This window comes from Trachemys scripta, chromosome 4 (assembly GCF_013100865.1).
Source record: "Trachemys scripta elegans isolate TJP31775 chromosome 4, CAS_Tse_1.0, whole genome shotgun sequence".
Taxonomy (NCBI): Eukaryota; Metazoa; Chordata; order Testudines; family Emydidae; genus Trachemys; species Trachemys scripta.
In genome coordinates, this window is record NC_048301.1 from 66,693,568 (window position 1) to 66,719,747 (window position 26,180).

General features: G+C 46.2%; 1 protein-coding gene across 4 annotated transcripts in view; it reads right to left on the reverse strand.

Moving 5' to 3' along the window:
- Positions 1–2,606: 2,606 nt before the first annotated feature.
- SMOC1 (SPARC related modular calcium binding 1) overlaps positions 2,607–26,180 on the reverse strand; it is a 203,991-nt gene continuing 180,417 nt past the window's right edge. For 2 of the 4 annotated variants that reach the window (XM_034769316.1, XM_034769314.1), the window contains exons 8-13: positions 24,743–24,935; positions 22,047–22,129; positions 17,085–17,190; positions 10,773–11,020; positions 6,831–6,881; positions 4,452–4,569 (exon numbers count right to left, since the gene is read on the reverse strand). In XM_034769316.1, coding sequence (XP_034625207.1) covers positions 4,553–4,569; positions 6,831–6,881; positions 10,773–11,020; positions 17,085–17,190; positions 22,047–22,129; positions 24,743–24,935 — 698 coding nt within the window. In that variant the 3' untranslated portion in view covers positions 4,452–4,552. The other 2 variants (XM_034769315.1, XM_034769318.1) reach the window with 2 other exon arrangements.

Sequence of the window (26,180 nt, forward strand, 5' to 3'; positions counted from 1 at the left end):
TACATCACACATGAAAAGTTGTACTGAGATTTTACAAACCACACAGCCAGTACAGCTGAAATGCCACCACCTCTGGTTGAAACGCAGCAAAGCTCAACCCAGCTTCCTTGTTGAGGCTTCACTGCCTTTGAGTGATCCTGGTCTGATTCAAGGGGCTGCTTTTGTCCAACTTTCACTTTGAGCTCTTGGGTGTGAAAGTGACACAGAGCCGCCCAGAAGGGGGGCAAGTGGGGCAATTTGCCCCAGGCCCCACAGGGGCCCCCCACATGAATATAGTATTCTATAGTATTGCAACTTTTTTTTAATGGAAGGGGCCCCCAAAATTGCTTTGCCCCAGGTCCCCTGAATCCTCTGGGCAGCCCTGAAGTGACGTGTGGGGCTCACCCCATGTTGGCCAGACTTAACTAAGGAATGGCATGGACCACTGTGAACAGAAACTGCCCATTTCCCAGGGCTCTGCTTAGGCAACTGTCAGGGTGAGATGCAGAGGAAGGGGATGAACTCTAGAAATTAAAGCTCCATAAGACTCCAAAGCAACGTTTATCTATTTTATTACAAAACCAAAACCAACCAGCTGTCTTTCAGTCTAATGAACAATGCTGTCAACAGAACTGCTGCGGGAGACAATACCAAATTTACTTCACTGGTGATCTCCCCCTTCAACAGGACCAGTGCTGGATGTAGACTTACGCTGTAGGGCCCTTGGCCTCTTCTCCTTTGTCCTGGCTGTTTTCGGCACTCACTCAGAGAAGCCATGAACATATTCAGAAGGATTCACAAGGGTGGGTGAGACATGCACAAAGTTCTGCTTTCGTGTACACCGGTGTGACCGATGGACTTCAGTGGTGTAAATGAAAACAGCATTTGGCTTGCTACTGCTGGGGAAGGATGTGCTCGGCTCTACCTCCCAACAGATGGGGTAGCACTCAGTTCTCTGGTAGGAACTGTAGCGCTGCTGCAGGAGGATTTGCTGCTAACATTTCTAGTTTCAGTTCTGGGAGAACTGTCAGAGAGCTGCAGCCACTGCAGTTTTGATATGGACAACTGAATGACTGATTTATGCCACAGGGCCAGGATAGTCTGTGTGACTGTCCAACACACAAAAAGCTAGACTACATTTATGCTGTAATTATGGTCCAGCTGCACAGAATCACTCAGAGTCTCATGCACAAACAGTAATGTGAGGCACAAGGCATTAGAGAAACTGCTCGGGACCCTATGTAAACCCAGCAACTCATTCTCCAGCGGGAATGGAAGGGGAGGCAGTGTACTGCTCGATTCTCATTCCATCAGCAGAACCAGGCCAGAAGGCAACCCCCTGGCAGATTTCACCTAGGACCCCACAGGTTCTGAGGCTGGCCCTACAAGTAGATAATAGCTTGACTTCCTTGAAGAAGTGCCAAGACTATTAACTTGCAGACAGTAGGCATGGTATGTTTCATAAGCATCCTTTAGAGAGAAGGGAGGCAGGGCTGACAGCAGGACAAAGGTTGCAGAGGGGTTTACATGGCAATAGGCAATGTGAGCTCACTGACAATGTTTCCAGCAGAAAAGATGCAATGAGTCTTAAAGTGTCAGCACCCAAGGCTTGATTTAGGGGGTTTTACTGCCCTGAGCAAACAGTCAGAGACCACCTCTACCAGCCCACTTCTGCTGCTGAAGATTTGCTGCTCTTGGAGACCATACGAGACAGCCCACTCTGGCATCCAACCTTCTGCTCGTGCTGCCTGTGACTAAGTGAAAACAGCAGCCAGTGCTTAGCATTCCTAAAACTAGTATACAAAGAAAAGGAGTTTACACAAAGTTGGGTTCATTCTTCACTCCTACAACAGGATTAGAGGAGGAAACTGACATTTCTCATTCTACACTAAACCAAATCGTTTCAACGTACACATACCCCGTGCCCCAAAGTATAAAAAGGAAAAGCCAGAAGAGCACATACAATGTATATAATTTACAATGAGAAGCCAGCAGCGGGTGCTGCTGTTCACTAAAGACAACCGTTCTTCTTTATGGTGGGTTTGTGAGATTTGTGCTTCAGGGAGACACTTGTCATGAGTTTGTTGTTGATTTTTTTAATCCAGACCAAACACTTTAACCCAGCTTCAATCCTGCTCTCATCCAGAAGGTCCCAAGCTCTGGAATCCAATGAGCAATTTATTTTTGCAATCGAGCCCTGCCCCCTCTGAATATTTAATTAGTGAACAGTGTGGTGTGAGCTTGCTGTGTTGTGATGCACGTTCAGCACACACACTGCTGTCACCAAGCGATGTAACAGCAGCACCCTGTGAGTGTGCTACGTCACAACACCATGTCGCAAAGCCACGCAGCCCAGCATGATGCAAGGCCTCTCTGCCACGATGCAATGCTGCTGGGAAGCAATGTTCTGGGGTCACCCTACAACAGCATGGCACGATGCCTGGCACTAGCAGCAGTATCCATTTCAGGACACTTCCATGGTATTGCACGTATAGCTTTGCCACCGTCCAAATAAGGATTAGTTTCAAACCCAGATCACACGAACACTGTACAAATTGGTGCCTGTCTACCATTTCATTAGTCTGAGAGTAGCTTACACATTGAGTGTGTACAAGTGAGAGAGAGAGAGAGAGAGAGAGAGAATGAATCCCATTCAGCACATTACATGCAACAACACAGCAGCCCCGTTGCGAGCAAAACAGCCAAAGTATATGGATAATAATGCCACCAGAGAGCTGCTCCCCCTACTGCAGCAGAATGCAGACAGCAGGTAGTAGGGAGTTGCCAGTTTCAGTTGGATGAATTTCTGGAGGTTTCATCACATGACATAATCTTTAATTAAAGATCAATCTTTAATTCCTGGAGACTCCAGGACAATCCTGGAGGGTTGGCAGCCCTAGTTTAGACAGAGAATGCGTGTACGAAAGCGGAGTACAAAGGCTGCAGTCCAAATCGGAGTGGCAGGAGAGAGTGACGTGTCTGACATCTGAGAGGCTGTTGTAAATAATGCCCTCCCCAGAACGTGCACATGGTCAAACAGGCTAGAGCTGCACAAAGCAGGAATGCACTGCTGCTTCCCATCATGCTCCATGCACCCCACAGTCTAATGCACAGACCTGGCTGATTCTGTCCCTCCACAGATTTTACAAGTGTGTCTAACTGAGACGAACAAGACACTAACTTTGGCCAAGGCACCACCAGCTGAAACGGTCGCTGTGATCTCTGAACGCAGCAGCCTGTTCAAGCTGAGCCCTGGCTTGAAGAGAGTGTGTCATTACGGCTGACACTAGAGACATCAGAACATAGAGATTCCTGGGAGGTGGGAACTGTGAGAGTTCACACTACTGCATCGGAAGATAGTCCCACACAGCAAGCACAGGAACCCGTGGTACGAGCAGGTATTGTTCAGGTTGTAGTGAACAGTGCCTTCCTAATGAGCCTGGGCTAAAACGACAGAGATGAAACTAGACTCCTAGAGACAGGCCTCCTGCTGTATCTTTTGCTGTTGACATATATGCTCTCATCTCTCCCCTGTAGCACTAAGCAGACTACAGGGGGCTTCAGGAGCATAGCAGAGCTACATCATGCTTTCTCCTTTGTATTCTTCTTATATATGAATAGAGGGTATTTCTATGATCACTTTGTGATACGTGAAGATGCAAGACTTCTGTGCCTTCCCTGTACTCCACTGGCACTACTGGGGCCTATACCGAGTCTCCCTACTGTTGGCACTCCTTGTGCCCTTGGTGCCACTAGATGTCCAAGATATGGCATCTGCTCTACATGTTTTCCTTGTCTGGATGGCAACAGGTTTGTTGTTCACCACTACCCAATTTGCAGCCGCTGCTGAAGCTATCTTTGTGCCTCCCATGGTTCAGGTTTGAACTTCGCACCCATTCCTGCTCATTTATCTGCAGTTCGTTGATGGAAAGGAGCGCTGCTCTCCCAAAGGCCCAGTCCCGCACACTGCAGTGGGCCCATCAACTCCAGTGGCAGATGGATGTATTCAGTAACTCCCAAGAAACAGCTGGCCTACTGCATGACTGGGACCCCCAGTGCACATCTGTGAACACAAGCTGTGGCAATACACTTGCTTTTATGCACACGGAGATGCTAGAGAGAGCAATTTGTGGCCAGAGGATGGATCGGTTGCAGACATCACTGCATTACTGGATTCCAGAAGTCAAAGTGTCCCTTTAACCCTAACAGCCTATGAAATTGAGGGGAGGGACCAAACAGTGACTCCAACCCCTGTACAAGACAACTGTACAATTTACATATATATTTATATACAGTATATAAAAATCTCTTTCTTCTCGAGTCCCTATGAACTCAGAAACTTAAGTTGTCAGTAGCTGTCCAAAGGTTTTTTTTTTTGTCATGCTCTCATTCCCCCTCCCCCAAAGTATTAGATAATGGCATTAAACAAAAACAAACAAACCAATCATTAAAAAAAGTGCAAATGTTCTGGGTGCCACTTCTGCTACGCTGGATGTTGCCAATGCCACATGGCAGCAGGGTGTCAGTCTGTCCATCCTTCGGGTGGCCTCCTGTCTTCTATTCATATCTGCTCCTAGACCAGGCGTCCTACTGAAGGCGGTGAGTCAGACAGAATATTGGTGGAGGGAGGTGAGAGAGGAAAACCAAAATTAAAACCAAAGTTGCAGCCAGCAGTGTAAGCGTGCTGTACAGCCTCTCCATGACAGAAAAGGCTTCTGGAGGGCAACTAGTTCAGAATAAGCTGCAAAGCTGACAAGAACTAGGACTTAACGAGCAATAGCCTTGTGGAAGAGGCAGCATTGGATGAGTCACACATACAGCCTTAGACATGGGTGTATTTTTAAACACAAACCATGGCTGCTCATTCCCTCCTGGGGAATGGGTGAATGGTCTGGGCAAAACCCCCACGCTAGTCAAAGTAGCTTTTCCCCAACCCTCCAGCAGCAGAAACCTCTCTGCTAACCCCCTGTAGTGGCATTCCTAGACAACATCCTCCAAAGTCCACTGTGCTGCTAAAGCCCCGGCTCCAAAGCTAATGCTGGGGTTTTAGGAAACCCAGCAAACTTGGAGTGTGGATTCACTGGAAGCTGAGGGATTCAATACTTGAAAAGCCCCAGAGCTCTTAAGATCTGGGGGAGCCACAGCAGTGAGGGAGCAATGGGGTTGCTTAGCTGGTTGTATTGAGGTTCGCATCCGTTGCTGTTATGAAAGGCCTGAGGCTACAAACTGCTGCCACATGGTTCTAGTAGTAACCCTTCTGAGATTAGAAATCCCACACAGAGTAGCACAAAGCAAGGCCGAGATCTACTGGAAGCAAAGCTGCAAGTTTCACTAATGCACTGGCCTTCACTTAACTGGAAATGAGCGAGAGACAATGTATCCTTGTACTTTAATGGAGTTACACATTTTGCCCTGCAGTACATCTCTTATGGCTTCTCTTGTCCTGTTAGCCAAGACTGGCATACAGATGGTGTTCACATTACTGGCCCTTGCTAGCCCACTGGGCCAGGTTGTGGCTGGCCCTTGCATGGATACAGAAGGGGTTTATAGCAGGAAGAAGGCAGAACTATGGCTCTGCCCCGTTCTGTACTGGCTGGCAGAGCTAGCCGGTCATGGAGAGGAGTTTCACTCTCCTATAATGGTGGCTTAATGGCACGTTCCACATATGCAACAGGGAGCTCAGGGAAGACTGAAAATTGCCATTTTTACCTGAAGGCAAAGGGGAATGTTCCTGCAAAGTCTGAACTAAACCCATTTGATAATTAATCTGAGCTATAGTTCATTAGAAAACTGCCCTGGTCTGAAATTTTGACTTGCCTAATGCTTTGTCAAATACGGGTTCTATTCTAAAATAAAATAGTTAATTTTTGAGTTTTTCTGGCTTCAGCTTCCAGCCATTGGTTCTTGTTATGCTTTTCCCCACTTGATTAAAGAGCCCTTTAGTACTCAGCATTTTTGCCTCGTGAAAGTACTTGTACACTAATCAAGTCACCTCTGAATCTTTTTGCGAAACTAAACAGAGAGAGCTCTAAGTCTCTCATTGGAAGGTATTTTCTCCAGCCCTCAAATAATTTTTGTGGCTCTTTTCTACAACCTCTTCATTTTTTCACCATTCTTTTTTAAATGTTGTGCAGTATTTCAGTCTTGGTCTCACCAATGCTGCAAACAAAGGTAAAATCACCTCCATACCCCTAATCACTACTCCCCTGTTTATACATGTAAGGCTCACGTTAGCCCTTTTTTGTCACAGTTTATGTCGAGTTGTTTGTTCTCTCCGGAGGTGAAAGTAAGCCGGTAAACCCCGGTACGGGGTACCGGCAAGAGCCAGTGCGTCGTACCGGGGTGGCCCGGCTTCCCCAGGCGGCAATTTAAAGGGCCTGGGGCTCCCAGCAGCAGCTGGAGCCCCAGGCCCTTTAAATTGCCACCAGAGCCCCACTGCCGGAGCCCTGGGGTGGGAGCAGTGGGGCCCTGGGGGCTATTTAAAGGGCCAGGGCTCCCGCTGCCTCTACTGCCCTGGGCCCTTTAAATAGTTGCCAGAGCCCTGCTGCTGCTACCCCAGGGCTCCGGGAGTTATTTAAAGGGTCGGGGCGGTAGAAGCAGGGGAGTCCTGGGCCCTTTAAATAGCCCCCAGAGCCCTGGAGTAGCAGGAAGGGTGGGGAATGAAACTCTCAGTCCCCAGATTCCAAATTCCATGCCTTAGCTACTCTCAGTCTGTACTGGGAAGTAGTGTACTGCAAGGTCAGCTCATTGGACAGATGTCAGGCAAGAAAATGGGGAGGGACCCATGAATTTTGAGGTATGCGAGTGCTACAGAAGAAAAAGGAAACAAAAATAAGAGATAAAATACTTACTGAAAGGGTTAATGCCTTGTCTTTTTCCATGGGGGAAACTGCTAGCACTACCTGCAAAATCCAAGAACATTATTTGCTTATCACTGAGCAGTTTTTGATTCTTCTGAATGTTGGAGATAATTTTAGGAAAAAGCAATGATTGCTCTGCTAATGACAATGAAGGACTATTGCTGACTGCAACTGGGTGCAGTAATATAGGCAGGCTCTGTGCAAAGCTCCCTTATACTTACACACACCTATTTCCGCCAGTGCATCTCAGTCCTGGCCTGCATCATCTCTTAGAGTTAGACTTTTAATATCTACATTTTAATCCAATTTAAGATCTTAGATTGTGATGTGGGACTCTCATGAAATCCAAAGGTTCAGTTTGGGTAAGAAGCCCCAAATCCCAGAATTAAACTTCTCTGCCTGCTCCTGAGTAGGGGCGAGAGGAATAAGAACTGAAAGATATTTAGTGGTATGAGGTTCCTGAGACTTCTTCCTACTACGGGAAAACAGGACAGAAGAAAAACACTCAGGTTTCTCTAAAGGCCACTAAGAGGACTGGACAGTTTTATAAGGTGCTCAGATTGACTGGATGGCCCAAACTTATCTGAATGTCTGGTGTCTACAAAGTTAGGCCAAAATGTTCATACTTGGATACCCATATCTATACCCAGGCACCTAAAGAGAAGTGGCCTGATTTTCAAAGCTACTGAGCATTGCAACTCTCAGTGGGAATTCAGTGGGACCTGCAGGAGCACAGCATGCCTGAAAGTGAGCCCATTTCCATACATGTGGCTTTTAGGCACCCATATTTGATAATTTTGGTCACCGTCTCAAAATCTGAGGAAAACCAGCACAACTATTTCCCGCCAGAATCAGCAAGTGAGCTTCCCATTTCCATGCTGGGCTGGAGACAGACGAGCACAATTCAGGGACTTTGACGTCTATGTGATTTAAATTGGAGGTGCAAAAAACTGTATGCTTTGATTATTTGCACACACACAAATGGATGCCAGCATTTGAAAATCTGGTCCTGACTGTGCAGAAGAAGGACAAGGGGACACTTAGAAACACTTAGAAAGATGGAGGGAGGGAGCCACAGGAGAACTGTGGAGTCAGAGGCACAAGCAGTAGAATGCGGAAGAGAATGGAGAAAGAGAGAGTCAGGGAGATAGTGGAGTTTAAATTAGAACCCACAATACAAACCTGCTGGATTATTTCAATCATTAATAAGAGGAACTGAATAAATGTGTTAAGTTATTTAAAGCCCCTCAGAATACCAGTTTCATGCCAGCCACCTGTCCCAGCAAGGTCAGAGAAGTTCCAGCTAACTTATTTCATTGCCTGTGGGTCAGGGTGTAGAAGAAAAAAAAGCTGAGCTCTGTTGTCAAAAGGTAGATTCTTCCATAGCTAACTGGGACCCTGCTCAGGATCCTGGCAATAAAAATTCAGGATCTCTATGAGTTTCTCCTTCTTTTAGCTTAGACACACATACAGATCTGCATCTGAAGAAGTGTTGGGTTTTTTTTACCCACAAAAGCTTATGCCCAAATAAATCGGTTAGTCTTTAAGGTGCCACCAGACTTCTGCTTGTTTTTAATACAGATCTGGGTGTCACCAACTGGCTGACACCTCCTGCAGAGGCCTCTAGAGGGGATTGCTCAGTACTGCTTGAAACCACAATTAACTGCAGTGGGTTTGGCTCTCTGAAGTGCTTTTTTCCTCTGAATATTTTGGGTGTCCTACAGAAGCAAGCACCCTTCCTATTCCTCCCGCCATCAAACACATGAATTTAAAGCATTGTCATACACCTGCTTACCCCTGAACTCTCATTAGTGGAAATCACACGACAGAATAGCTTTTCAGACCCACCAAGGCACTGTTCATTCTATAATACAGTAAGGCACCTTGTGCATCCCAAAGCAACGCCTCCACCATTGCATGCGAGTCTGATGAGCAAGAACACAGAAGCCAAGCCTGCTCTCCCATGGCAGTTTGACCTTCTGCGGGAATTTCAAAAATTTCTCTGCGAGTCTGTGTTATTGCAACTGTACTGTTTGAATATGGTTGAAAACAAACTGAAGGCTACACTTCAGTAACTCTCAAAGGTTTTTTTTCCCCTCCTGATCTTAAACAGGTAACTGCTTTTACAGAGATTGTCTACTCCTCCTCTTAGGCCAGGCAGAATTTGCAAATGAACAAGCAGATGCTAGAGAAAGCCCTTTGCATTTAAACTTGGTATTGCAGAGCCAGACTGCTGATAGTGACATTCATTTAAACCTGCTTATCTTTAAAAAGACAAGTGGGAAAACTCCAGGTAAATTGATACTGAAGCTCTAATATGGTGGGCAGACAACTCCACTCCTCAGCCCCAAGCGATCTTTCTACCACAAGTGCGTGAGAGGCTAGCAGTCTTGAGTACGATCCCGTCTGAGCCCATAGGTATGTACTCAGAGTGGCAAGCTCCTGGTGCCATGGAGGCTACGTTTCTAATTTTAGTGGGCTAGCTCAATCAGAGCTAGTGTGGTATGTCTCCTCAAGCTGGGATTGACACTTTCCAGCTCGAGTGCAGACACAGTGGCAGGGAAAGGTGGAGTGTGGTGGGGGACGAGCTACTTTTAAAGTGGGAAGACTACAAAGGAGAGAGGCAGAGCCAACCTGCCCTTCAATCCTTCACAGACTCTTTGCTTCTTTAATGCCATCTCTTTAACCACACAGAAGAGAGAAGAAACGTCAAAGGAAGATTCTGTGTCCCAGGATCCCCCCGCTCTATAATATCCTCCGTGTCACTCAAATGCTCAGTATTGTGCCTCCACCCCTTTCCCCCAAAAAAGACTCCCCCATGCTACTTGTGCATGCTAACAGAGTGCTAGGAACCATTAGGAAAGGGATAGATACATCAGAAAATATCATATTGCCTCTATGTAAGTCCATGGTACACCCACATCTTGAATACTGTGTTCATATCTGGACACCTCATCTCAAGGTATATTGGAATTGGAAAAGGTTCAGAAAAGGGCAACAAAAATGATCAGGGGTATGGAACAGCTTCCATAAGAGATTAATATGAGTGGGACTTTTCAGCTTGGAAAAAAAAAAGACGATTAAGGGAGAGATAGGATAGCAGTAAAATCAAGACTGGCGTGGAGAAAATAAATAATAAAGTGTTATTTATTCCTTCTCATAACACAAGAACTAGGGGTCACCCAATGAAATTAATAGGCAGCAGGTTTAAAACAAAACATAAGGAAGTATTTCTTCACACAGTCATCCTGTGGAACTCTTTGAAACATTCTAAAGCCAGATAGCTCTAATACTGATTTTTCACATTAATCTTAGTGGAAGAAGGTAATAAAATTAAGGAATACAGTTACTATTATTGTATATTATTCCACGGCAAATTACTGGGGAGCAGGGAAAAGCTTCCATTAAACTAGGGAAGCCGGTTACTTTAGCACTGTGGACCAGCAACGTTACAGGCTTGCATTAATTAAAGTTTGTAATGCACATAGAAGATATAACAGTAATATTAAGGTGCTAACAACCAAATGCAACCACCCAGTGCTAATCTGGTGCAACTGAGTTTTGCATGTGGCATCAAAGACTGGGCTGACTGGGAGAAAGGCATGTGCACATGCACACACATCCCGATGGTTTGGCCCAGGAGCTGTAATTGTAGCCAAGGGGCACGTATGCCCCTACACAGCATGTTAGACCTACAGAATTCCCTGTGGTGAACCCCACTGGCTGTGCCCCTTCCTTCCCTTAAGCGCCATCACAAAACAAATAATAAAACAACAAGAATGAAGGGCATTTGTAGGGCTGGCTGCTAGATGCTCCCATCTTTTTGCCTGTAAGTTGAGCAGCTCAAACCTTCAATGCCATGTTGCGGATTTTGTTTTAACTCAGCACAGCTGGCTGCCTTGTCGCTCCAGTTCTGAAAGGAAAATGGCTCACCTCCTTCCTTGCTGACTCCCAAGCACCCCTTCAACTCCTGCAGCGAGATAGACTTGTCTTTGTTGAGGTCACAGTAGTCGGCGAAGCGTCGAGCACATTTCTTGGGCTTGGCTTTCTTCTTCACGTACCGCTTAAAGGGCTTCATCTCCCGCTTGTTGATGTCACTGCTGCTATTGTTGTCCAGCTGGCTGAAGTACCAATGTACCACCCGCTCCTCCAGCGTGTGGCTGGGATCCGGCTCAGAAAACCTAGAAAACAAAATACACAGGCCCCCAAACAACCGGGATGCTCTTGTTAATGACTAAGTGCCTTTTGCCCAGCCACATCCCTTTCTCCGTTTATGACAACCTGTATTGTATTTTGCCTCCTATGACCAGGAGAAGCAGATTCTTGGTCTGGAAGGCTGTTATTTCTAGAGTAGGCTAGGTACCCTGGGTAAATGATCCTCTGTGATCACAGGTTTCAAAACTCCTCCCTCTATACTTAAGTTTCATCGACTAGCACTGGTTTGGGAGAGGCATAAACAGACAAAGAATTTGCGCACCACTGAAACGTAACAGATGGACAGCCCTAATGACCGACATCCTTTCTGTATCCACCAAGCAGGGATCACCCGGGCAGCAGCAATACAAACTTCCCTACCACTTTCTCCCAAGCACTGTGCCTCAGCCTTATCCCAGAGGGCTCTTGAGTGAGATTACAGTTCCGTCTTCATGGCCCATTTAGTCCTTGGTCTCTCAGCTGAGACTGCTGGCGAAGGGAACACTTAGTGCCAAATGTGACAGTGGTTTATATGATGTGGACCCCAATCACTAGGAACAAGATCCAACTCTTCAAATTGATTTAATGCAAGATGCATTTATTTATTTGAAAAAGTCTTTGGACAATTTTGCTGTGTCTGTTTATGTGATCTTGCCTCACGTATTTTATTCACTGCATTTTTTAAAACTGTTTTCACATTGTTTTAAGGCACTATTCAATACTGCAGCAGGCCACAAATCCATTAAGAAGGAATAGGCAAACTCATTTTGCCTCATTTCAAACTCCAACATTGCAGGTTCGATGCAACACTAGTGGGTTCACATTCTGCATCTGTGAAAAAAGGAGCAGAGCGAGGGAGAAAGAAAAACTGTGATGAAAAATCAAGGGGTCAGGACCAGCAGCTTTCAATTTCAAATCATTATTTCACCAGAGAAGAATGGTGAGGAAAATAGCCACTGTTTTTGTGGAGCCATTTAAAAAACAAAACAAAACAAAAACAAAAACAAAAACAAACAGTGTCTGGTGCACCGCATGCTGCCTATCTAACAGCAGCAAATAAACAGTTCTCAATAAGGAGGAAACAAAATGTGTTCAAGGGAATGATGCTATAAAAACTGAATAGCTTCCAGAGGTGGCCTCCGTTTTTCTTTCCTCTGCAAGTGGGGGTAGAGAAGGGGCCAAGACAGATTAAGACTAAACCTGGGCAAAGACTTTAGTCTCTTTCTCAAGAGTGAAGTAGCTCAGCCAGCCCTCCCCAGAAAGTAGCTGGTGGGCAGTCATTACATGGCTGCACTGCCGCCTAGTGCTCTACCTCTGGCTTACTGCTGTAAGACGACCTCCAGAAGTGCAGCCCAGATCCAAGCATGCTGTTTTACTCCACCCTAATGGTGACAGGAAGGTTGGGTGAATTATAAATTCAGATTCCTGTGTGGGTCTATGGTTGTGGGTGCAGTATAAATACCTAGGTTCAATCCCATTATAGGTGAAGCTTCTGAAGACATTGAAACAAGACTGGTGACAGTTTTAGAGACTAGTGGTCTCTTCTGTATCAGGGATCCATTTGAAAAGGGCAAGGATGACATCATCTCTGTTGCGCAGCTGGGGGACAGAAAGGGCTGCCGTATTTTGGGCCCTCCAGCCTTCTCAGCATCCTTCTACAAAGCAGATACTGCTGTTTAGGTAAGTGAAAAACAACCACCTCATCAATCTGCACTTTAATTCAGAATGGTAAGGAGGGGAAGTCTACAGCATGGCATGGAAGGTCATGATCAGAGTCTGGGGGAAGATGGTGATCACTGGCAAGCTTCTCAAGCAGCTTTACAAGTGATAAAAAATAGATATTTGAAGGGAAGGCCCTTCCCCAAGGCCTTGGGAAACCTGAAATAATAAATACAAACGAACCTTAAAAACCAGGGAGAATAAAATAAACTACAAAACCTATTCTTAAAGCTTTTATTTGACAATTTCTTTTGCATAATTCACTTCTGGGCTGTTACAAATTACTCTATTAGAGTTGATCAGGAAATTTTCAATGAAACAGTTTTTCCTTGGAAAATGCCAATTCCCTGAAACCAAATCTTTGAGGGAACATACACCAGTTTTCATGTAGCTACCATTGGGAAAAGTTTCTCAGGTCTAGGATGGAGAGAGGACCCCACCCTCCGAATGGCCAACAGCCCAGTAGTCAGGGTACTCACCTGGGATGTGGGAGATCAAGATTCACATCCTTGGTCTGAATCAGGCAGAGTTGGGACTTAAACCTGGGTCTCCCGAATCCCATGCAAGTGCCCTAACCATTGGGCTATTGGGTATTCCAAAACAGACTTTTTAGCTTTCTGTCTCTTTTTACATCAAAAAACTTCAATTGGTCTTGGTTTGGTCCTGATACCGAACAGGAACATTTTTGAAATCTCAAACATTTCAGCGGGATGAGAAAACTATTTCCTGCCCAGCTCTACTCATTAGGACTGCCCTATCCTCATGATCATGTACCAGTCTGCGAATCTTTGTGTCATCCAGAAATGTTATCAGCAATGATTTTACATTTGCTTCAGACCATTGGCTATTTTTGCTCAAACTTAAAAAAATAAAATAAAAGTGGGGTGGCAGCGACAGCCTATTTGGGCAGACAGCAAGCACTGGAAATTTCAGCCTGAAAGATGAAAGTGTCGTAAAGTTATGAGAAAGCAGAGAAGGGTGTTAGAATGGAAACTATTGTGCAAGCTTAGTTGGAGTGATTCTGGCTGCTATAGTTATAATATGGGTGGTGATGGCCACACAGTAAATGCAATTTGTCTCACAACTTTGATCACCTCAGCTGACATTAAAAAAATAAACAAACAGACCCACTATAATTTTTCTTCTTTCCTCTCAGATGTGCCCTGCCTGGTCAAAGAAGTGCAAAATTAACATTTATTATGGGCACAGTGGCAAGGTTTTGGTCCAGTATCTCATAAACCAAACATGTCACAAATTGTCAGGGCTAATAATGAGTGTTTTAGCCTTTTCGAGAGTTAGGAACACCTCTTTCTACTAGGATAAAGATTTCGTTTCTAGCACTGGTGAGAAGTTGAATCTTGTAGATAAAATATTAGAGAGAATAAAAGAACAATTTGAGGTCATTTTTAGAAATTTCTGAAGTGTACTAGAATTTCCCCCACCCCGGGAGGACTGTACAGTGGGACTGCAGCACTAACTCTGCAGACTCGGAGATCCAAAATAAAAGTTGTACCAATATATTATTTATTTCAAAGTCTCTGATTCCTAAGATGCTTTCTCTGCAAGATATATGCCACCAGGATGGTGTGGTACAATAGAAAAGTTGGACGCACTCCCTTTGGAGATGGCCTGGTGCATGTGGAAGTTTACGCCAGAGGAGTTTCTTGCATTTAATTATGGCTGCAGGCATGCAAAATATTTGAGTGGCGGAGCAATTTGCCTCACTTGGAGTGGGCTGGTGAAAGGTTTCTTTTTCCCCTTGCGCACTGGCTGTTGACACTGTAGCTTGAAATAAATCAACATGAAGATTGTGAAAAGCAAGATGGTGAAGGATGCTGCCAGAAGGGCCCCATTAAAAGGTTAGAAATACACAATACTTTGAGGACTTAGGAGGTAAGCTTGCAAGGTTTTTAGAAAGGTAGTTGGTCCTTATGGACATCTCTCCTCCCTACAATACTGCTTTGTGGTCAAGTTTATTTGCAAGAGTGCTGACAGAGAAATCCAAAAGGGATGCTAAATAAATATGAAATATTCGAGGGCTTTCCTTTACCTACATCCACTGCTTTGTACCATGCAAATTTCCCAAAATTGGCATTTGGAGTGCTTATATCTAGGAAGGGACAGATTGTTTCCACTCTAGCGTATTTAACTTATACTACTATACAAACGTTTTTCATTCTGTTTGTATGCATTCTGATATGCCAGGCATATTGGTACCTGCTGGACTGTACAGTATTCAGTTCATAGGCCCTCAGCCACAACCGTGATTCAGAGGACTTTAAGTAGATATTGATGCACAACTACCAATACTGAGAATAACTGGGCATAAGGTGAAACCCTCAGAAACAAATATTTATGTCAGGCAATTAGAGACCATTCTGCTCCCTTCAGTATCTTCAAAGATGAAAGTCGGGGACATTTGCACATTGACCCTCCAACATCAAACACATGCATGGCTCTCACTTTCTCTGGAGCAATAGGGTATGCCAGCATGACTTCCCTAAATAAAACACACACATGTGCATGTCTGTCCTGCACACCTCTAAATACTTCAATCTGCACTTTCTGCTGGCATTAAACCCTTCAGTGTTATCCAGCAGATCATACATAAACCAGAATAATAATCCTTTGCCTTTCTATACACCAAGACTTCACCAACACCAACATATTAATCCTCAACATTTCTGTGCGGTAGGACAGTGTTATTATCCCACTTTACAGATGTGCAACCAGAGGCATGAAGAAGTTAAAAGGCTGCCTGACATCTCACACCCCATCCATGGAAGAGCTGGAAACAGAATCCCGTGATGCCAAGCCCAGAAGTTCAGAAATCATAAGCCACCCCTCAACATATCATGAGATTTATTTAAAAGATTGCATGGGGGGGTGGTTGGCCTGTCTTTTGAGGTCTGAACTCCCTCTGCCCACCCCCAATGTGTACATGGCAATTTAAACGGTGTAGCCAGCTCTCCCAAATGTACACAGTGAGGTGATGTTGACATCAGCTGCAGGAGGCCTCACTGCCTGCCTGACGGCACAGAGCTCCCAGCTTCTCCCCAAAGCCCAACATTCCAGTTAATTCATTTTGTGTCCCCACCCAGCCCCACATCTGCCCCTCTCCCAGCCCATCAAGTCACTAGTCACCTCCCAACACCCTACATCAGTTCTGCCTTTGCCCCCAGCATCACCTCTGCTCCTCCTGCAGCTCCAGGGATTCTTCAACCCTCTCTCCCAGGTCTGGGGAGAGGGGACTACAGTAGGGTCCCTTCTCCCCGTTTCCAGAGAGAGGAGCTAAGAGCAGAATGGCTCATTGTTCGGGGCGGGGGGGAAGAGGGGGAACAGAGCTGCTGGGGTGTTTCTGCTCCCTTCTCTCCTTCCCTCTCCTGTGAGAATGGTGTCGGCTGCTCTCTCTCACCCCTCCCCCACCCAAGAATGCCTCCTGTCTCCAAAGGGAAGGGGGAGAACTATGCTTACCTCCCACAGCAGCTTGATTGGCTGTTCTTCCCCAAGAAGTGGGGACATGGGGAAGGCAGAGGGGTTTTCCCCATAGGTGCTGGAACTAAGGGTACTGGTGGGGCTGCCACACCCCTCTAGCTTAAAGTTGTTTCTATTATATACAAGGTTTACAGTTTAGCTCAATGGAACTCAGCACCCCCACTATAAAAATTGTTCCAGCGCCTGCGGGCATGGCTGAAATTTGCAAGAGGGTGGAGCTTCTCACATCATAGCCAGAGGGCCTCTAGCCCCAGCTGAAATTGCAAGAGTTGACAACACAAGAATTTGGATTCTCAGTCCCGTTATAGCCACTAGTCCACAGAGCGTCCATAAACAGATCTGAATTTTATTAGGCCTCTCTTTATGCACCAGAGGATGAAAGACAAAGTGACTTCCTCCTACTGAGTTCTCATTAAACACTGTAAATGGGATGTGCTGACCTTGCAGGGGCAGGTGGTCAGGGTTACAGTGACAAAACAGAGTTTGGAGCTGTGGCATTAGTTCTCCTTGTATCCAGTAGAATTAGAATGAGCTCTAGTTCAGAGCAAGAAACCCCCACCCCACTTGACACACCTCCAGACAGGGCCAGCTTCAGGGTTTTGGCCGCCCCAAACAGCCAAACAAAAAAACATCAGCGGCGGCAATTCGGCGGGAGGTCCTTCGCTACAAGCAGGAGTGAGGGACCATCCGCCGAATTGCCGCCAAACAGCTGGACGTGCCGCCCCTCTCCGAAGTGGCCGCCCCAAGCACCTGCTTGGTAAGCTGGTGCCTGGAGCCGGCCCTGCCTCCGGAGATCTGTAGCTGTCTCATTCACGTCTGAACGCTTTCCAGACTCACCTCCCACCTCCAGCAGGTGCAGCTGAGTTAATGGCCTGTACCATGTCCGTAGTCAGAGCATCTAGTAAGCTGGTAATAAATTCTACTTTCTTCCCTTCTGGGCAGCCTGCAAAACGTGAAGAGGAAGAGTATCTTGAGAACACAAAGTCAGTCTCCTACCCTGATTCAACCTTCTTCAATGGGGAGATAGCATAGTCTCTGTAAGGTTGAATATGGCACCTTTAATAAGTCTCTAATCAAAGGTAGAAGAATCCTTGAGCAGCTTTTAGCCTCTCACATGTACTCTGCTAATTCCAGCCACCTCCAGATCTGACTGTGTTTTGCATGAATACTACTGTTCACTTCTTTCCTGGTTGGTGCCCCCGGTTGTCTACCTTCTTCCTCACTTCACTGGGTGACTCCTCTGGGGTCTAGTAATGGCCTCAGATCACCAACTTCCCCTGTTGAGCAGAATCAGCGTTCACTGCTGATTCCTGGCATGCTCCCGGTAACCCCTGCCAGCCTCCCACACACAGAGCACCATTGTCAACATTTTCTGCGTTCCCATACACGCACACACACGACCCATGACAAAGATCTAGAAACTTACCACAATTGCTCTGACAGCTGAAAGTGACTTGCAAATTATTATAACTAAATTCCTCCTTTGTTAAGGCAGGCTCAATTTTCTGCCATACCCAGCTTAAGGAAAACAGTCACTAGCATCTCCCCATATCATGTATATTACACACACTCACCCGCCCCTTAGCACTCATTTGGCAGGCAGTCCAGAAAATGTCAGCAACGTAAAGGGTAAGCTGCTATGGCAGCAGGAGTAGACCACTCACTTAAAAGAGCTTTTTGTTGCAGAAATGAGAAGGTTGAAAAAACATTTGCTAGAAGTCATCTCCCAGGGGTCTCAGCATCTCACCCTCTGCTGGGACTAGCAGAGTTGCTTGCAGATAGCAAATGACAAATTCTCCTTCCTTCTTTCTTCTAGTTCTTGTGGAAGCAGCCATGACATGATTTGTATAGCACAGTATGTGTGCATGTACACACGTGTGGGTGTGGGAGTGTAAGTTTCTCTCCCCTTGGTATCTGCAGGATTTTTTATGAGGGTGCAATTAATGTAGTGGCTGCAGTAATGTAGGTGGCAAAGGATGGGGTGACTCTTTGGACAACCTCACCGAGTCCTCCAATAAAGGCGTCCCTCTCAGACAATTAAGAGTAATTGGGACGATCTCACTCATGTTTGACTTGGGAGTATTACTCAGCAGGGAGAGCAAATAGGAATGGGAAAGTAACAGAACATCCTATAGCTCTCCTCTCCTTCCCTCACTCTTTTGATGTGACTGTGTGAATCACGAATGGCTCATCAAACCTAAGCCCAGTTAATACACTGGCTATGTGAGAGAAATCTCCAGCCTGAATCAAATGGGATGGCATGATGAGACTGCCTACAATGTCACGTAACCGATCTGACTGTTTGTAGCAAAATATCCCAATGGCTGGTGATGGGACATTAGATGGGGAGGGCTCTCAGTTACTACCGAGAATTTTTTTCCCAGGTGTCTGGAGCATGGAGCACAGGTCATTTGCAGGTTTAAATTAGTGTAAATGGTGGATTCTCTGTAACTTGAAGTCTTTAAATCAGGATGTGAGGACTTCAGTAACTCAGCTATTACAGGAGTGGGTGGGTGAGGTTCTGTGGCCTGCATTGTGCAGGAGGTCAGACTAGATGGTCATGATGGACCCTTCTGGCCATAAAGTCTATGAGTCTATAAATAGAGTCACAAATGAACAAGAACCACAGCAGTTCTCAGTTTGCAGCTGGGATCAGCAACCCTTTGGGGGGTTCCTGAGCAGCAACGACAGTAACCGTAGTGCAAGTGAATACACTCAAGCATCTAGCTGAAGGAGTTGCCCAATACATCTGGGGAGAAAGAAAGGGGAAGCTACAGGGGATTCGCATTAGCAGAATCTGCCATTGAGACCACACCACATCTGTGCCACAGTATGCAGTCCCCTCCCCATTACAGTGGTTTCTGCCACCTGTCCTGCTGCGCCGCATTCTCAAGCAGTGTCCCAAAGGACAGGGAGCAGTAGCTGCAGTTGCTGGGGCTGGGGCAAAGGAAGAAGAGATGCTCTTTTCTGGAAGCTCTAGAACCCTCCCCTTCCCCAAGGAGCAGAGAGAAGGTTCCAGGGAAGGAGTCCAGGAGGAAAAAGGATGGAGAGCAAGTAGTGAGGCAGGCCTCGAGCTACTGGGCTCTTTATAGGCTGGAAGGCTCCACTCCCTCCTCCCAACCTCTCTCCCTCCCTTTTGGGAAAATAAGGTTGGTCTCTGAGCAATTGGGCACCTTCTTTCTGTTCCTTAGAAGGGTGTGAGAGGAGCAGGAGGCAGAGTAACAGCAGCTGGGAGGACAGCTCTGTGGGGAGCGCACACAGCAGGGTGCCCGGGAGACAGGGAGTGGATAGCAGCCAAAATTCTACGGGGGGAGGACAAGCAGCCCAAATTAATTGTACCTGGGAGTTTGAGAGATGGGGGGCACTACAAGTGGCCACCTACATTAATTGAGGGTGGGGCTTAGGCAGGGGCCATCCATCCCTCCCCAAACCCCTTTTGCTTGATGCTCCATGAAAAGCCCAGGCAGGGACTCTCTCCTCAAGCCCCACTAAGTATCTGGGGCAGAGATCCTCTACCTCACCCCTTCGTTAATAGATTGCAGAACTGATTCATTTGCTTCCCTCATTGAGGAAACATAGGACCTATTTTCAAGGATGTTTCAGAACCATTATAACCTGTCAGGACCAGCTCTAGGCACCAGCAAAGCAAGCACATGCTTGGGGCGGCACATTTCCAGGGGCAGCATTCTGGCCATTCTTTTTTTGTTGGGCGGCATTCCGCCCACTCGTGGCTTTTTTTTTTTTTTTTTTGCTTGGGCAGAGCATGGGGCTTGGCAAAAACCTAGAGCCGGCCCTGTGACCTGTTACTTATGAGGCAATGATTCTTCTTCAAGTCCATGACATCTTGAGATGCCACTTCCATACAGTGTGTCCATTGGAACATGCCAGTGAGGAGAACCTCTTTCTGTAATGCAGAGGGTGGGATAAGGCCCTCTTCCTGATTACCCGGGATATACTGGGTAATGGGAGACTGGACCCTCCCTGACTAACATAAGTTTCACCAACAAAGCGCCAGTGTGGACAGCGCTATGTCGGCAGGAGTTACTCCTGGTTTAATTATGCCGACAGGAGAGGTCTTTCCCGTTAGCATAGAACAGTTACATGGGAGACCTTACAGAGGTGCAGCTGTAGTGGTAGGGCTGTGCCACTGTAAGGTCTGTAGTGTAGACATAGCCTTACTCCAGCATACTACCCAATTTGTGTGCACATATTTAGGCATTACACTTCTGATAAACTGATTTTTAAAAGCGACTATGCCTCCCTTACATTTATCCTGGCTTAGCTTTTCTATCACTCCACTTTTCTCTTTTCTTTTTCCTTCTACTGAATCTTAAATCTTTTCTTGTCTTTTTCAGCATTAATTTCTTTATTCTAGTTCTCCAACAAGGTTAACGAGCAAGTTGTTCTTTTATTTCCTTTTTGCCCTCTATCTCCTAGTGCTCTATGTTTTGTTCTCTCCTTTCTTAATTGTGTTATTTCAATTTCTCCTTCTCCCTTTCCCAGTTTCTCTCTGCCTCCTCCTCCTATTCTATGAACATTTCCCTCTCAGCTCATTACTTCTATTTGCCTCTCTCTCTCTCTCTCTCACCCCCACCCCCGGTCTCTGCACCAATGATGCTTCTGTTCTCAGACGGCTGTATTTTCCTATGTGCGCAGCCATACACCCAGCTATTTTCTTGCATACACACACGCTAGGTTGGGGCAACCCTGCAATTTCTGCCCCACGTCCAAGCTCCATACAAATGGAGGGAAGGGACCAATTTTTACCCTCTCTCCCCAAAGGGCAGGGAAGGAGGCAGCAACTAGAGCACACAAAGGTGGATGAGAAAGCCGTTTTCATCCTCTGCCCTCAAATGGTGGGGAACCACCCACCCACCCACAATCAATCCCCCAGGAGGTGCATGCAATTTTCACCTTCTACTCCAGGGAGGGGACCATTCTGAGTTGTAAGGAAAGAGGTGAGATTCTGGGATTGGTTGGCCAGGAACAGCTACCGACCAAACTGAGCCCTGTAGCAGGCAGGGATAAGGGAAGACCTGGACCTGCAGGCTGGAAAGGAGGGATTCAGCCCAGCTTAACTGAGCAGCCAGCATTGGTCAAAGCATCAGCATACACCAGGAGCACTACTGTCCTTTGTCTGCATTAGTAGCAAGGGACCGGTTGTTGGTCAGCCAGTCATTGCCAACTATGTCACTGGATACCTGCGGTGGCTGCCAAAGGTAGGTGCTGAAGCTGTGAAAGTGTCACTGATTAGAGAAAAGTGGCCCTGTCCAGACAAAGGTTCAAAGAGGACCTCTCTCAAGCTTGAACCTGCTTGTTCCCACAGTCTCATTGAGCAAGAGATGGATACCATTTTTCTTTCAGAGATACTGCTTTGCTGTGTCAGTATTTTGTTTTCAAATGGCAGACATACACCAGGAAGGGGAGGGACAAGCCAGCCCATAGGAAAATTTTAGGCTTTTACATCCCCCTCTGTTAGGGTGACCAGATGTCCCGATTTTATAGGACAGTCCCGATTTTGGGGTCTTTTTCTTATATAGGCTCCTATTACTCCCCACGCCCTGTCCTGATTTTTCACACTTGCTGTCTGGTTACCCTACCCTCTGTAAACCAGTAGTGCCTCTAGTACATTGCCTGGAATGGACGCCAAAAGGTGAAGAGACCATCACACACACACCCCGAAAACCCATGCTAAAACAAACATACGGTAAATCCCCATTCTCCTAAACAATGCATGGACTTTCCCCTTCTCTCACGTAACCCGCATTAATGACAGACGGATGTCTGCTCCACTCTAACCTGGAAGCTCTCGGTCCTTGAATGGATCGTCAATCTCTGTGCTCTTCGATCTGGCATCACTTTCACACACTGGGGTCTCATAGCTGGAAAAGGAAGAGGGGAAGGAGGTTCAATCATTTGATATAGTTTCAGACACATCAGGTTGTCATTAAGATGTTGGCGAACATTTCAGTCTCACTTCATCCGCTCAGTGCAGAGGAAAAAACAAAAAACAGGAAACCCGGTGAGAAATAAATTGGCTCAGGCTCAATCTGCATATGACCAGGGTGATGCTTGTAGGAAGAGGGGAGCACTTAGAGGAATCAGCATGAACGTAATTTTGCCTTCTATCCCAGGCCTCTTCCCTTTGGTTGTCAGAGAGCAGTCAACCCTTGGGGTCCTCAAGAACTGTTCACTAGCGGTGGTTGCCTAGATGGCCAAGATAATCTTTTGAACTTTAGCTGGCCAGGAGGTCATGCTCATTTCTCTTAGATGCAAGCTTAAGTACAGCAAGCCAGGCATTCTGCAACCTTGAGATAGGGGGGAGGGCAATGCACTGTACCTTGCCTTGATTCAGATGACCACCTGCAGAGTACACATTTCAGCATGCAGCAGCCTGTCTATTAAATAGAGCAGACCAATAAGAGCATCTCCAGGAGCTATACTAGCTGCTAGTTCAAACAGTTCAAGTTTGGTTCCCACTCTTCAAAAAGTCTCAAATAGCTACCGCTCTCTGCCCTTCTCTACAGCAGCTGTGTCCACAGACTCACTACTGCTGACAGAGCTAGGTTCAAACTCACAGAGACTAGTTATCCAAGCTTGCTAGCCCCACAATTTGTTCCTGTGAAGCTTTCAAGTTGTGCGGCACACAGGATCCCACCTGGAGAGCTTTATGATGCCCAGGAACATAAAGATTTCAATAAAGAATCTGTTTCTGTATTGAAATCTGACTGCACGTGCAATTCTCCGAGAGCGTTCTAGATCAGTAGTAGTCATGACAACGTAGGGTCAGACTATTCCTGGCCACTACATGGATACACAAGAGTGGGGATAATGCAAGCCACTTTCTTCCCTGTTGTACCACCCAGTCAGTGGCCAGAGATAACAGGCCTGTGGCTTGTGCGCCTCTGAACACAGGGACTGTTTTCTTCTAACGCTCTAAGTCTGCAAGCCAGCTCAAAGAGAGCAGGTATGAGGAGGATGCAGGACCGTTTCTCCTCTGCACTGGCCATCTTTGCTGGCTGGGCAGAAAAGAGAAGCATCCTGTACCACCCTGAAGGATGGGCAGCAGTAACGCTCCCCCTGTACAGTAAAGGGCTCCTGAATTTCCTCCCGTGGGGGCTCTGCTCCTCCATGATGCAGACACGTGCCTATCCAATGCAACCGAGCCCTTAGTGCGATAGTTAGTATCAGTGCTGCTAACCTCAACCTACGCCACTGCTACCATCACTCAGGAAAACCAAGTTTCCAAGTGTCTAGAACTCATTGGTGGTGTTCTTTTCTTTGCAGATAAAAACCAGGCCCAGTCCTCAGAGAGGACCAGCCATTCTGAGCATTTCAAGTTGTAAAGTTCAGCTGTATTTGAGCTGTGTGTGAGCAAAAAAGTGTCTTCAAGTGTAGTTTATATGGGAAGTGGCTGTTTACTTCACATTTACATTAACTCTCACATAGGTTACTAGATTCTGAAAAAAAAAAAAAACAACTTGGAGTGAACATGGCATATTTCAGCCAAAAGGCTGCATTTGTCAGAACATTAAGAGCATGTGAAAACAGTGAGAGATAATGAAAGCCTTGACAAATCCCTAAGTTTGATGGGTGCTACTATATATGCTATAATACAGGTCCTTTCCTCTCTGCTTCACTGAGTCCAGTGCACACAACTGGAATGAAAGATGCATTCTTCTCCACTTCAAGTACAGTACCCATCAGTGGGATTAAAAAAAAAGTGTGCATTCACGTGGGCAAACATACACACACATTCTGTGCGTGTGTTTCCTCTTCCTCTCACCCTGCAAGTAATAATACTTAGTACTCCTATAGAACTTTTCATCCCTAAGTCTCCCAGATCTTTTCAGCTCTCATTAACCCCATTTTACAGATGGAGAAACTGAAGCAGAGAGAGGTGAAGTGACTTGACAGTTAGTCAGTGGCACAGCCAGGAACAGAACTAAGGTTTCCCAATTTCCACCCCCATGCTTCATTCGCTAATCTAAAGGTGCTCCCTGTGCTGAACTAATGGTAACGACTAGAAAAGCACAGTGTGTGATAGAGATAGGGCGGTCCTTCATAGTGTAGCTGTACTTCTGAATTTAAGAGTGTGTGTGTGTGTGTGTGTGTATATATATTCTGTTGGATTTGTCCTTTCCTCTTGCCCTATAGTTAAGCCCTGACAAGTTCAGTGCACATAACAGAAATATGAGATACTAGTTAGTCTATTCAGCTGTAGAAGACACTGGGTCCAGGGAGAGGGGAAAATATTAAGAAAACATGAATAGTCATTTAGACAAGGAGGCTTAGGCACCCAACTCAGGCCCAATTGCATTGGTTGCTGACTGGAGCATTATCTACGGTTGTAAACAGAAACCTAGACTGCATAACTCTGGTATGGCAATTCCCGGGTTCTTTGGTTCCCTTGTTTTCTCTGAACTGGTGTTCTCTCCTTCATAGTTATTTCATGCTCCACCTTACAAGCCAGGTTCAAAGCAAGTTGCTCTCACCGGGTAGAAGTACCAGGCAAGGGGCGCCCCGTGTCCACCAGGACACACCAGCAGTACCCTGTGGACTGATGACATTGCACAGGTTTGTACAGCCCGCCAGGAGCACACTCTGGGATGACAATACCCTCACGGGGGTTCTGCCTGGCCTCCTCCAAGGCACTCTGTCTCTCCTGGTCACATGAGTGAACTTTCTCTGGAAAAGAAGGAAAAAAGAAACATCACCCTTTGCAACAAAACATGGCTTCAGGGCAACTCTCAGACCTCAGCATTCAGGATGCTAGTCAGACCTGAGAACGCTAGATCTCGCTTCCTTCCCTAGGAAACTCCAATATTCGAAAGGAGTTTCCCAGCATGCACAGGGATCAGTGTTACATTCTGGACCTGAAATCCTCCTCCTAATAATGACAGTCAGCCACTTGTGAAGGGGTGCACCAAACATATTTTCCACTCTGGCCATCAAAATGGATAGGCTGCTCCTGCTTTCAGTATGTCCTAGATAGAGTGCATCTACTGCATACCCTGGGAGAACAGAGAGGAGGGCCAACACCATCACTCCTGGGGCATGGAAAGAGCGTGCTATTGCTTCCTTAGTCCCCAGTATGTCCTGGGGAATGGAGAGGACACTTAGGCTTCCCTTTTCCCACACAGCATATCCTGGGAGACCAGAGAAAGGGCCTGGTCTCTCTCCATCCTACTAGACAGAAAAAAGGGCCTCCTTGTTAGCATCATCCATGAGGGAACAGATAAAAACAGATATGCACTAGGGAACAGACCATTTGGAAATGTCCCCTAGAGTCATCCAGGAATCTGGAACCTTCTGTTCCAAAGGTCAGGCTTCTATCACATGAGTTACAGGACAAACTCATTTAGCTGGCAGATGTAGTAGGCTGCTGTCCTCTATATGGACCAGCCACTAGGGAGGGATGAGACACACACTTTACAAACCTATAACATTAACAACTATTTAACTGAAACAGCTGAGAGAAAAATTGTTATTTGTTGAAAGACCTCAGATACGTCCATCTAGCCTTTGACCTGAGGGCTGAGAAAATTGTTGCTTCAAGTTCTCTAGTCACCTAAGGAATCCAGAAAAAAGTGGAAGACAAGACTTGACATTCTTAAAGATTAAAAAAAAAAGGTAGAGAACACGCCAATAAACTCTCTGGATTTTCTTAAAATATGTATCATGATGATAAAAAGTGAGGGGGACAAATGCTACCCTCTTCCATATCCCCTTTTGCAGGTCACTTTAATAGGCCACATTGCCTAAAATCCTTTCCCATACCTAGGGGCCACTTCAAGTTTTCAGTAAAGAAACTAACTCAGAACCCTGACAGGAAGTGTCTCAACCCGAACTTGCAGACGTTTTGATAGTCAGTTGGGACACACTGCATTACACAACTGTCTGCTCTTGGGGGGCAGCGGGTGCCACACACAG